A 12,659-nucleotide genomic window follows, 5' to 3' on the forward strand; every position below is an offset into this window, starting at 1 on the left:
GAGGAACAGGCTGGAAATGATGGCCACAAAGTTCCACCTGAACGTGAGGAAGAACTTTCCTGTGCAGTGACCAAGCACTGACCAGGCTGCCAATGGAAGGTGTGCAGTCTCCCTCACTGGGGACATTCCACAACAATCCTGGACACAACTCTGCGCCATGAGCTCTGGGATGGCCCTGCAGGAGCAGGGAGGTAAGACCAGATGACACACTGTGGGTCCTCCAACCTGACCCTTTGGTAATAAAACTGATTTTAAAAACAGAGACAAGACATGGTCTAGAGCTCAGCCAGGCTTAAAATGAAATGCAAGAGAAGTACTACATGTGCATCACAAAGGCAGCTCACCCAGGAGATTTAAGGTGTGCAGAAGATGGACAGAAGAACCAAGTGAGTTTTAAGCCCCAGTCCTTTAATAGGGATTACACTTGGGTAATAAAAGCATAATACCATAACACAACTCTTGGCATGTGACCTAACTAATAACTGTACAAATCCTACTGCAATGGCAGCAGGAGGCAAGATAGTCAGAAAAAAAAGATACCAAAACTTCCCTTCCCATTCCATTTGAACTGATTGCCATCAACAGAAACAAACATTTCCTGTGACATTAAGTTGTCATCAGCTTCTGTAAATCCCAGTTTACTCAGTCTTTTCCTGTGTATCTGTCTCTTCTTTGCAGAAGTAGCCCCAAGTACATTTGCAATTTCAGAGTTGTTTTCAGCTTGTTCAGAAGTCTGAGCTCGCTTACAAAGCTCCAACTCATCAGTTACACATCCAGGTTGTTCTTGCCTGGAGCCCTCTGCACAGGCTGCCTCATCACCTGCCTGGGTAGGTTGTGTGCACCCTAAGGCAGGAAACAGAATGTCATCAACAGTCATGCAAAGCAGCCACACCATTAAAAAATCCTGGAATTAATTTTCTTCAATCACTGTCAACTCATCCCACTCTTTGGTACTTTATGTACTTCATGACAGCCACAAATTTCAAAGTTAGGAAGTATGCAATCCAAAAACCTAGAGTTAGTAGTTTCAGGAGTTTCTTCTAAGAAAAGTAAAGTACCTGTTGTTTCCTGTGCTGCAGCATCCTTCATTTCAGAGGGCATTGCTGGTCTAACTAGGACCACACCATAGCCTTCATTATTGTGGATCATATTGTTAACCATGGTTATCTTGGGAGCCTCATAAACTTCATCCAAGAAGTTCTACAGAACAAAAGAGAAATCTAACATGTCATGTCCAGCAATAGGGACATAAAAATCTTTTAGTTTTAGGTAGAATCAGTTCTCTGTATTAGCTAGAGAAGGATTATTTGCCTACGCAGGAGACATAGTGAAAGGCATTTTCTCCTTTCTCATTTTCTGATTTTCTCCTTAGTGAAAGGCAGATAAGAAATAAAACCAGGTAATTGCTGGAATGGATAAAAATGAAGATATCATACTGCAAAGCTGTCTGTCTCTAGGAGGAGTTTGGCTTTGCAGAACTAGTTCATCCAGCAAGGATCAAGGCAACTGCAAGGCCAGCATCATGTGTGACAGGTAAGAGTTCCAGCATAGCACAGCAGGGTCTGAGCCAACCCAAACCTACTAGCACTAATTGCAGCAGTGATTAATTAGCTTTTGGCAAACCAGTACCTTGTGACTGGGACTCACCTTGACCAGTATTCCCTCCTTGCAGTGGTGGATCCCATTGTGCAGGAGGGTGCACGCACTTCCTGGGTAGATCTCCACACCAGCACCCTACAAGACACAGTTGGCAGCAGTTCACAAGGAGTTCAGGCACATTTTTACCCAAGATACTGTTGGTAGCAGTTCACAAGGAGTTGAGGCACATTTTTACCCTACAAGACACAGTTGGTAGCAGTTCACAAGGAGTTTTAGGCACATTTTCCATTGAACTCCACCACTCCATGGCAAATCTTTGTGTTCACCTACCAGTTTGCACAATGCAAAACTGTGTCACCCCTCCAGCTTCACAGCTTTGTTCCCCATCTCAAGCAGCAGTACTCAAGGCTGAGGCCCCACAGCATGGGGCAGCAGTCCATGAAGGCCTGCTCAGGAGCAGCTGAACTTGCTTGTGCTTTAGTCTCCCTCTCAATACCTCAAGCTCCATCATTCTTCAAAATACCCAAAGAGTATCAGAGTCCATTTTTGTGTTTAGCATCCCTCTGTAAGAATCACAGGTGTCCAAAAAGAACATTTCACTTGCAGAAACAGAAATGAGAAAACTGGCTATGGGCAGAGAGACCAGAGAATCACTACAGAAGTACTGCAGGACATGGACCAGCCATGCAGCAATGGTCATTTCACAGGTGTCCCCTGTTACTGCATCACTTTGCTATCATCACACACAAATCAGCATGAGACACTTCACTAGACTTGATAAGAGGCTACAAGACCCCCGAGACCAATCTTGATTCAGTAACATGTAGCTGTCCAAAATGAATTTGCAAAGGTTCTCTCCAGAGCAACACAGGCCACCCTGTGACTGACTGCATTATTTCCAAAGAGAAACCTTTCTTTTAAATTGGGAAATAAGCCAAATTTAAGAATGAGTGTGTACCTTTGCCCCATAGAGATCTGAGTTCCTCATCAGTAGCTCAGCTGATGTCCTCACTGTTATTCCAGTGGTTTCACATTGTAATACACAATTCTCCAGTGCTGTTTTCCCATGATGCACATCTGCATACACAGAAACAATTCCTGCTAGATGAACCAGTTCTGCAAAGACAAACCCCTCCTACAGACACAGCCTTGCAGCAGCTTTGCAGGGTGATATTTTCATTTTATCCACTTCAGTGATTTGCTCATGTGTGGTTTGAACTCGTGCTGCTTTTCTGGTCTAAGCAGGGACACTGCTACAATGGAGCCCTGGTTGGAGATGTGTCTTACAGGTTGACTTCTTTATTGATGACAGCAATAATTCTTTTCATTACATTCCTAAGAGACGTTTGGACTCAAAAGATATTAAATACATGCATACAAGTGTTAATAAACATTTTAACATGTTTAAAACCCAAATGTCTGTTGAGAAGAAATATTAGCTAGCACCTTCTGCAAAGACAAGGCCACAGCCAATAAACTTGGATACAACTCAGACTTAGCTGAGTGTCAGTTTGAAGGTGCTGCAAACAAAGTTCTACAGCACTCCTACAGCCTGTGCTGCTCCTCACTGGAGCACTGGCTGGGTCAGCTACAGCTGAGCATTGCCATGGGGGCTCTTCTGTGCACAGAATTGTTTCCATTTCCAGGCAGCCTGACACAGGCTGTGCTGCACTCAGAGTCAGGCTGCCTTAACAGCACAACAAGATCCAGTTAATGATCTTAACCCAGCAGAAGAATAAAGCATAAGAGCCACAAGAGCTTGAAAGTACAAACAGAAGTTATTTTGATTATTTCCACATCATAAGCAAGTTAAAAAAAAGAGGGGGAAGGCTCAATATGTATACCTGTAGGGCTCCTCTTTAACAAAATATTGCAAACTGCAACACTGGGTTCCAGCTTTAACACTTATTATTAAAGAGTCACAAAAAAATCAAGATGCTTCTACACTTACTTAAAATCCCCTCCACAGCATCATGCTGCACTAACTTCAGATTGGAGATCTTTACGTTGGCTCCTGTACAGTCAAAGAAGTTGTCTCCCTTCCCTTGTTTTTCTATCACGACATCATCGGGCAGGCCATAGCCTAAGGGCAGAGGTGAGAGATGCAAGCTCAGAGAACATCTGGTGACAATGAGGTGCTCAGAACATAACAGACATTGAAATCCATGACAGAAGTTTAAAGCTTGATGTTTTAATGCCTTGAACAGGATTTTCAACAAGTGGCCAGACTACTCCTTACATCCCCTCTGTGCCAAGGTACAGGAACTCCAAACTAAACTCGAAAGTTACCTTGCTTGAATGGCACACAACAAAATGCAAAAGTTATCTGAGAAAGTTGAACAAACGGGTAACTGAGCTCACTTTTGCCAATGCCAAAGTTCTCACTCCCAAAAGTTACCAACAGAGCAGGGGGATGCAGGAATTGAGGACACACAGGCATCTCCAGTCTGCTCTCAAAGGACAGAAGTTCACCACAGCAGGCAGAGATTCCCAATAACACAGATGGAAAAAGCAGTCACACTACAACATGAGAAAAAAAAAGTGCAGAGGGATTGATATTGTTAGCATGCTTCATTCAGCTTCCCTATTTACATGGAATTTGGGGGAAAATTCAGTGCTCCTGTGTTGCACAGGCTTCCAGATTAATTCAGTTTAAAAAGCAGCTTTCACAAGCACATGCCAGCATTGATTTACTAAACCATCCACAGTTGTCAGCATTTAAGCACTTACAGGAAAATTTATGAGCATGTAAAGCTTTTATTGCTTGTCACTGACAAGAATCATGATAAGGAAAGCAATAATGCCACATCCATTACAGCAGCACGAGCCCTATCATTTGCTGAAAGCACACACAGATAAGAAGTGCCCAAGCAGGATGTTGGCTTCTAACCAAGTTCAGAAATAAATAAACAGTGCCACATGCAAGGAGAAAAGTTAAAAACAAAATGAAAATAAAAAGCTTTGAACAAGAGTTGGCAGAAAGTTTTAAAGACAGGCCATTTAATGCCAAGTTAAGTGATTGATACTTCAACACATGATATTACCCAGAAATCTGTTCCCACTGCCACTGATTTATGGTCACCCCTGAAGAGGAGGTGGCACGGGGCAGTTCCAGCATGTAAAAAGAGAGCAGCACAGGACAGCACAAGTTTAACTTCTCACCACACAAAGATGTTGTTATCCAAAGCAGGAGTTTTAGGAATGACTATCTGCAGAGTGCCTGCAGTTCTCTAAGTGCCTTTAGCTTGCTTGACACCTCACCTGTGAAGCAGCAGCTCTGGAATGAAGATTCACCTGCTGCCCAGGGCTGCTCACTGCCCAGCAGGGCTGTGCCCCTGCCTGAGGGGCTCCAGAGCAGCCAAAGGCCTCTGTCACCCACTGTCACCCAGTGCCACTGTCACAGCTGATGCTGCAGGTTCCCAGCCATGGCACAAGCAGAAGGGAAGTTCTTTGGTGCCTCTGCAACACCTTCTTGTCTGGCACGGAAGTTATCACTTCCTGCAGCTGCTACTGCTTTAACCTTATTTAGTTCCCGTGAAGTTTTATTTATCCCTGATTTACTAATCTCCATACTTTCAACCTCACTACTGACTGCACAGTAGCGGGGAAAAAATAAAAGCTCCACTAAGCAAAGTGACATATCTTTCATGAGTCACCCCTCCATTCCAAAAAAGCCACCAAAGCAGCCAGCTGCTCAGATTAGTGCCAGCAGAGTTTGTCTTGATGCTCCTACTTCAAATGTTCCTGGCTGCTCCTACTGGTATAATTCCCTATCTAACAGGAGTCCTTATAAGAAGATTAAATACCTGACAAGCACTTGTTATTCAGAGCATGGTTTGAACTAAAAATACATATTTATATGCCTTGCTTCTTAAAATAGAGCAGCTCATCCTTAATGTGTGCTACTGCACCATTTGTATTTAAGTTTCCTCAAAGCTAGAAAAGCAATAAATAGCACCACACACAATTTCAGACCAATGTCATTCTTGAGATAAATAAAGCACTTTATCCATGTCCCTTGTCCTGCAGGTGCACTGGTTATCACAATGTGTGTCTGCATAAATCAAACACACACTGGAGATGGGCAAGAATGAAAATGACTCATAAAACAAGAAGGGCAAGAAAAATAAAGTCCAGAACAGCAGGAAATTAAACCCTCAGCCTTCTTCTCATTAAGAAGCTTTGACAAGATAAAAATGCAACTAAATAAGTATCTGAACAGCTACAGAAGCCCAGTGATAAACAGACTGTAGCACTGCAGCAGTGTGTGCCTGCCTAAAGCAAAGGGATACACTGAGAAATCAAGAATGCTGAGGCAGAGACAGCAACATATCCTAGGCAAAGCAGAAGTATTTAAAACACAAATATTTTGCAAGAAAAATCCTAAAATCACATCTGTTGTTTCTGTTTGTGCAGAAAAAAAAAATGTGTTAATCAAAAGTTGCCTCCTCCACCCACGTGCTTCACTCAGTGCAGAGCCAGGCTGGCAGCCCCTGCTCCCCCTCAGTAAATCAGCAAGGATCAGTAAATCCCAACTGCACCTCCTGCCCCCTGCACTCCCTGGGCTGCACCAGCTCTGGGGCTCAGGCTGCCCTGAGGCACAGTCAGACACTCAGAGAACAAGGACATTTCTCAACCACTCCTAAGTTAGTAGAAGCCTCTCAGAATTACTTCTCTGTTTCCACTATTACAACCAACAAGTTCCTTATGTTTCTGTTGAATCCTCTCTATTACCTATATAATCACCATTTATACAGACAATAGGAGGAAATCATGAATGTGCTATTAATCAGCAAAATCTGCAGCTTATCTGCACTAAAGCTAATTAAACAGCTCACTCCACCCTGCATTAGGCACAGCTCTACAGAAGAAACAGGAATACTTTGAAGAAAAAACCTCCTGGTAAATTCTGCAAAGAGTAAATCCTTACACAGAGCCAGTTTAAGACATTCCATTTGCTTGTTTAAGGACCTTTAGACTAGCAAACCTGCTACCTTCTAGTTCTATTGAATCTGCAATGGAGAACATGCCATCCACAAAATAATGGCCAGGACAGATGATGACTCTGTCTCCTTCATAGCAGGCACTCACAGCTGCCAGGGGATCACGGTGAAACTGCAAAAGACAAAAAAAACCAATCAGCTCCCAAAGAATGTGGAAAAATGGATGCATTTATGCCTGTAGAGCTTGCTTTCAATTAAATGTTACTGCTTTTGCTTCAAAGAAACCCTTTCAATGGCATTAATAATACAAAATTTCTACTTTGAATTCAAGAATTGTAGCTCTCTGCAGACAAAACCAGTCTTAACACATGACTTGGATGTTTGTGTCACATCCATTCCCCCAGGAAAAAACTGGGGCATACACAAATAAAAGAGCACATGCACCCCAAAGCAAACTTCACTATGGACTTGGTTCCAGGCCAACACTTCAATTGTGTCTAAGTGGTTTGACATGAATTTGCCATGAAGAAATAGATGACAGAAGGTAAAGAAAATAAAAAGCAAACAATTCAGCAAAGTAGATCAGAGTTAGTCTGAATACTCCTGTGTTTGCTCCTGGTGCGAGTCACCCCCAAACAGAGTTCAAATACCACAGTAGTAAATAGTGCCCACACGATCCTTTTCCTTGATAAAGAGGGTAGGGTGATATCCTTAAAAAAACATTACTGAGGGATTCCATACTGAAGAATAACAAATAGTAAATAAAAACTACACATTTATTGCTTCCCAGCAAATTCCAGGGTAAGCATAATAAGAGCACTTTTTCACTTGCCAAGTCAGAAAATCAGATTTATAGCCTAAAAGTTCCTCCAGGACCTTCCCCACCGCTCCATTCTGGCAATCTGTAATTCATTAATGTGATCAGAACACAGCAGATCATTTCACTTGGTTCCAAGGAATTCAGCTTCCTCTTAACTGCTGAAGTAGCAAGTCTTGTCTGAATTCACTAAAACTAAACATGGCTGCTCCTAAAATAAATGTATTTCCTATACAGTACCAAAGCAAGAAATGTGGGCTTCCTCCTTCAAACCCTAGATCATTAGCAGCAGCATCAAAAGACATGGGCATTTCAAAACTACAGTGTCATGCCTTACAGTGTTTCGTTGTAGAGTTATTAGAGGTTCATCTCATTTCCTACACACAGGAAGCTGCTTGTATAGAGTACTCAATGAATTAAAAGAAATTATTTGAATCATACAATTTTACCACTAATTGTTTAAATTACAGTGATTTTTTTTTTTTGAACTGACAAAACAACCCCACCACTGTACTATCTTGCATGTGGTAAATTAACTTATCCTTCCACATTGTTTCTTGAGAGAGAAAACTATTAGCAGACAGACAATTCCTGCTACTGCACCTGTATTTCTAAGGTTCCACAAGATTCTGGGCAAAGTTTGTCTCTTGTCAACTGCTGGAGCAGATCTGCTTTCATGTTCCAGGGCACAACATGAATGACCTTGGCACCCGTTGACCTCAGTCCTTTAGCCTGGAGGCTGCCGTATTTTTGGTAACCAAACACATACCTGCAACAAAAGCAACAGAGCCAACAGCTCCTCCTTCCATCCCCACCTCCTCCGAGTTCTGTGACTCCCCTCAGGAGCCTCCTCCCTGCACAAACCCACCAGTTACCTCAGCAGGGGATTCTCAATCACTTTCAGCCTTTGTTTCATGTGCTCCACTTGCTCATACAATTTTAGTCCTTCCACCATGGAAACGTTTTCTGCTTCTGAGTCTGAATCACTGCTTGATAAGGTGTTCCTCACATTTAAAAACTTCTCATAGAGCTCTTCACATTGAGATAACAAGTTCTGGTGATCAGCTACCAGCCCAGAAGGCACCCGGTGCTCCAGGATGTCGTAGTGCCTGCAGTTCAGAGCAAGGGGTCAGCACAGGGCACACGTACAATCCTCACAGACCAAACATGATGCTGGAGAGAACCTGAGGAGTTCTGCATCAGTTACTTGAGTCAAGGTTCTCTGCAGTCTACATCAACACTGCTCCATTTTATTTGAAGCAGCAAAACCAAAAAAATCTGAACAGACACAAACATTTTACTTTCTAAACAGCTGCCCACCCACCTTGAAAGAGGTGTCTACTATCTACTATTGTCTACTATCAGAAACTCACCCTAAAAAAAAAGGCATAAGCACAGCCATTAAAAAAGAGTAACAATTTAGAAGGTAATATCTAAGCCTTTACTAGAATAACAAAGATTCACACACATTCCTCCTGGATAATAATCAATTTACAAGTTTTTGTTTACGTTCAGCTCTGTTGTGGTTTTTATTTTATGCCCAGAGGTTAAAGTGGAGCATCCCATGCCAACTTTTATAAGGATTAAACTCCTATGAGTGTGAGGATGACTATTGCTGGGTTTGGGGCACCATCTGATGGAACACCAAGACTCAGAAATCAAGTGGCAACCTCAGTTGTGATCTCTTTCCATACAAGATTGTGACCAGCACACAGTAAATGCTGTTAAACTTGCTTTGGCTTACAAATCAACAGGGGCTTTTTACACCTAATTGTGAGTCCCTGTTCCCACATGACAATTCCAGTGGTTCTGCCCTAGGAACAGCCAAGGTGTAGCACTCACAGTCTCAGTCGGGGCTCAACACATCTCACAAAGTAATCAAACTCATCCTCCTCCTCCTCGTCCCAGGTCCTCCAGATGCAGCGGTAGAAGAACCTTGGGAAGCAAAGTGTTAAATCACACAGGAGAGCAGCGTCAACAGCACTGGAAACACAGTGTAACCAAGCTGAGAATTCACCTCTCTCTAGAAATTCACATTACTGTCCCTTAGGCTGCTCAGACACACAGTCATCCTTCCTGCCTGTTGCTTACCTGCATAAAGAGTTTTACTTTGTGTGTCTAAGCTCAAAATTCATAATAACCTGTGTTCTACTTCCTCAAAAGGGAGTGAACAGCTAAGCCCTGGTTTTGAAAAGCAAGACTGACACACTTCAGATTCTGAGGCTTTCTGGTTGTTTGGTTTTGGCCAATCACCCTTCAGCTAAGCTCTCCTTCTGACAATGTAAGTCATTCCTCCTGTTTCAGCTTTTTTTGTCCAGTCCCACAGCCTATTTGTAAGAGAGGTTTCAAACAGCATGTAGTGCCTGAAAGAAAAGGAAGTGGAAAAAAGACAGGTGATAAAGAAGAAAAAAAATAGAATATGTGAAGAGACACCTAAAGGATAAAGAGCAAATTTAGGGGAAGAGGCAAAAAGCAGAAAGAACAATGGGATAAGAAAAAGAGAAAATCCAGAAAAAATGTTAATGAAGAGAAAAAACAGTGTATTAGTCTACAGGTGACACAGTACAAAGAACTCTGTAGTGAAAAAGAGAGGGAAAGCAGTCTCCTCACAGCACCAGTCATCAGATTGACTTTGGAAAGCTTGGCTTGTGGGGCTGCCAGCATGGCCCAAGAATTCAGGACAGAGCCCACTTGGGTAGCAGCAGGGTGCAGTTGTCCTACCTGACATGCTCTATGGCTAGTGCTGTCTGGTCAAACCCTCCTGACTCATCATACACAACAAACAGCTCCTGCAGCAGGACCTGATGTTCCTTCAGCTCCAGAAGCTCCTGCATGCACTCCAGGGTGAAGCTGCTGTCCTGGGACTCGCACAGGAACGGCTCACTGAGCTGCACAACTGCCTTCAGGGCTGGGAAATTCACATCCACCACCTGTGGGAACAAACAGCCCCGAAATCCCTCAGAACCGCAGAGCCAGCTCAGGGAGGGGAACGGGATGTGCCTCAGTCAGGGCCATGCTGGGTCCCCACTGACCCCACACAAATGGCACCTTACAGCCAAGGCCATCTCCTCAGCTGAAGTGTCAATCTTCTCACAACTTCACAGCTAGAGAGCATTTTCCATATGCAAAATTTCATTCAAATTCCTCATAATGCTCATAACAAGGCCAGTAAGTTGATTTTCGCCATCCCTTTTTTTTTTGTGCTGCTGTTTTTAAAAAATGCCAAAAGCAATATCCTCAAACTCAAATCAATACTTCATAGCCTTTTGGGACTCCTTTGAGCGTCATTTTTCAAAGTGCTCACAGGATACAAACAATCCAAAGAGACAGCTCGGGCCAGTGAAAGCCATTTTGTCACCAATTGGGCAGAAAAGAGCTGAGGGACCAAAAAGTTTTTCCCTCCTCAACCACATGATGGAACTGCCAGTTTGAACATCCAAGACCTGGACATGGAGAGACTCAGACAAGTCTGTTAGAGAGGTCAGTTGTGTTCAGGGCAGACAAATGCCCGAGCAGCAGCGAGGCACTCACCGCCACGAGCACGTCGAAGACGTTGGTGCGCCAGATGGCCTGCCAGCCTGAGGGCTCTAGAACCTTCTCCAGGTACTCAGCTATGAACTGCTTCACCTCAGAGGCTTTGCAGTCAGCTACAACAAAGCGAAGACACCACATTTATGCAAGGACTGGAAGGAAACTCCTCCAGATCACTGCAGAATGAAAGTCAACACAATTGAAATGTTCCTCTACCACTTCTAAAGTTGGACTTCATTCTGCTCATGATAACAGAATAGTACTAAAATGATAATACAATGGTATTAAACACATAGCCACTGCCTTATCTTAACAGATTTACAATACACAAAAAAAATTCAGGAAGACCAGCTAAAATAAGGCACAGGATCCACTACTTACTAACAGTTCTGCCTTTCTATCATTCACATTTTAGTTACTTATATCAAAATTGCTGCCTCCTGGTCCACCAGCTAGAGCAGTTGAGGTTACAGCGTAAGCAGGCAGGACACTGTATCTTTCCCAGTCCCCTTTATTAAAAGTATCTCACAGCTTAATATATACAATTGACTTCATTGAAACTGAATTGTTTAAAGTTACTACAAGAAAACTAACACTACCTTACTTTAGTATTAAAAAATTGCTTACCCAAGATGTAATCCTGGTAAGCACTGAATCGCTCGTAAAACAAAAGATGATCGGTGTAAAAAATATCCGGGAAAAGCACATTCCCGTCTGGCACAGTCCTTCCCAAAGTAGTCCCTGGCTTGTCCCGGCTGCCATAGTCACTCCAGGAGTCAGCGCTGCAGTCACTGTCGGCATCTTCCCGCTGCGGATCTGGGAAGAGGAGCGGGAATAAAGCAAACCCCGCAAACTGTCACACAACCACTCACCCACTCACCACGCTGTTCCCAAAGATCAGCTCAGCCCAAGGTCTGGCCTGAACCTGCCTTCCACAGCACGCCCGAACTGACCCTTGGGGAAGCGTTTCACACCCACACACGTCCCATTGCAGCGCCGAGGTAGGCACTGAGAAACGCACCAGAACTTCACCATTAACAGGAAAAAAAACCCTCCACCACATTTTAGAGTTGATTTGTAGGGCTCATTTCCAGAGCCCTCGTTTTCCAGCGCGGTGCCCACGGCCCGAGCCGGAGTGCGACCGCGGGTCCGGCCAAGCGGGCGTTACCGTGCCCGGGCGCGGCCCGCGGGGACCCGAACCCCGGCGGAGCAGCCGGGGCAGCCCAGCCTGACCTGCCCGGCCCTCCTGCCCCCTCCACGCCGCTGCATCCCTAGGGCACCGCCCGACCGCGGGGCGCTGCCTGCCCTACCCTACCGGCTCCCCGCGCCCTCCCTGCCCGCAGGCACACGCAGCCCGTACCCTCGGCCTGCTCGGGGCGCTCCCGCGAGACGGGGACGGGGCTGGGGACGGGAGCGCGGACGGGAGCCGGCGAGTCCAGGCCATTCCCCTGCGGTCCCGGCTCCGCCATTCCGTCCGCTCGGCTTCAAACCGCCCGGGCAACTGCCGGCCCCAGCGCCGCGCCCGCATTGGCTCGCGGCGGCAGCGCCCCGCTCTGATTGGCCGTCGGCAGGCGGCGCCCCGCTCTGATTGGCCGTCGGCCGCTGCGGCCGTTGGCGCGCGGGGCGCTCCGCCGCTGGCCCCGCGCTGGCGGCGCTCGCTCCGGAGCCTCCCCCGTCCGGCACGGCCGAACCCACGAACGGCCCCGGCCCCGGCCCGGCCCGGCCGGCAACGGGCGCTCCACGCTCAGCCTGGCGGCCGGGCAGGCTGC

General features: G+C 45.3%; 1 protein-coding gene across 1 annotated transcript; it reads right to left on the reverse strand.

The window, feature by feature from the left end:
- Positions 1–387: 387 nt before the first annotated feature.
- Positions 388–12,396, reverse strand: SHCBP1 (SHC binding and spindle associated 1). The gene is made up of 13 exons (XM_059481494.1): positions 12,251–12,396; positions 11,518–11,706; positions 10,891–11,006; positions 10,081–10,289; positions 9,202–9,294; positions 8,235–8,468; positions 7,963–8,128; positions 6,594–6,714; positions 3,551–3,682; positions 2,558–2,676; positions 1,648–1,734; positions 1,059–1,200; positions 388–843 (listed from the first exon to the last, which is right to left on the reverse strand). The coding sequence occupies exons 1-13, from the start codon at positions 12,357–12,359 to the stop codon at positions 524–526; spliced, it is 2,037 nt and encodes a 678-aa protein (XP_059337477.1). The 5' UTR covers positions 12,360–12,396; the 3' UTR covers positions 388–523.
- Between the last annotated feature and the right edge of the window lie 263 nt (positions 12,397–12,659).

This window comes from Ammospiza nelsoni, chromosome 13, assembly GCF_027579445.1.
Source record: "Ammospiza nelsoni isolate bAmmNel1 chromosome 13, bAmmNel1.pri, whole genome shotgun sequence".
NCBI classification, from domain to species: Eukaryota; Metazoa; Chordata; class Aves; order Passeriformes; family Passerellidae; genus Ammospiza; species Ammospiza nelsoni.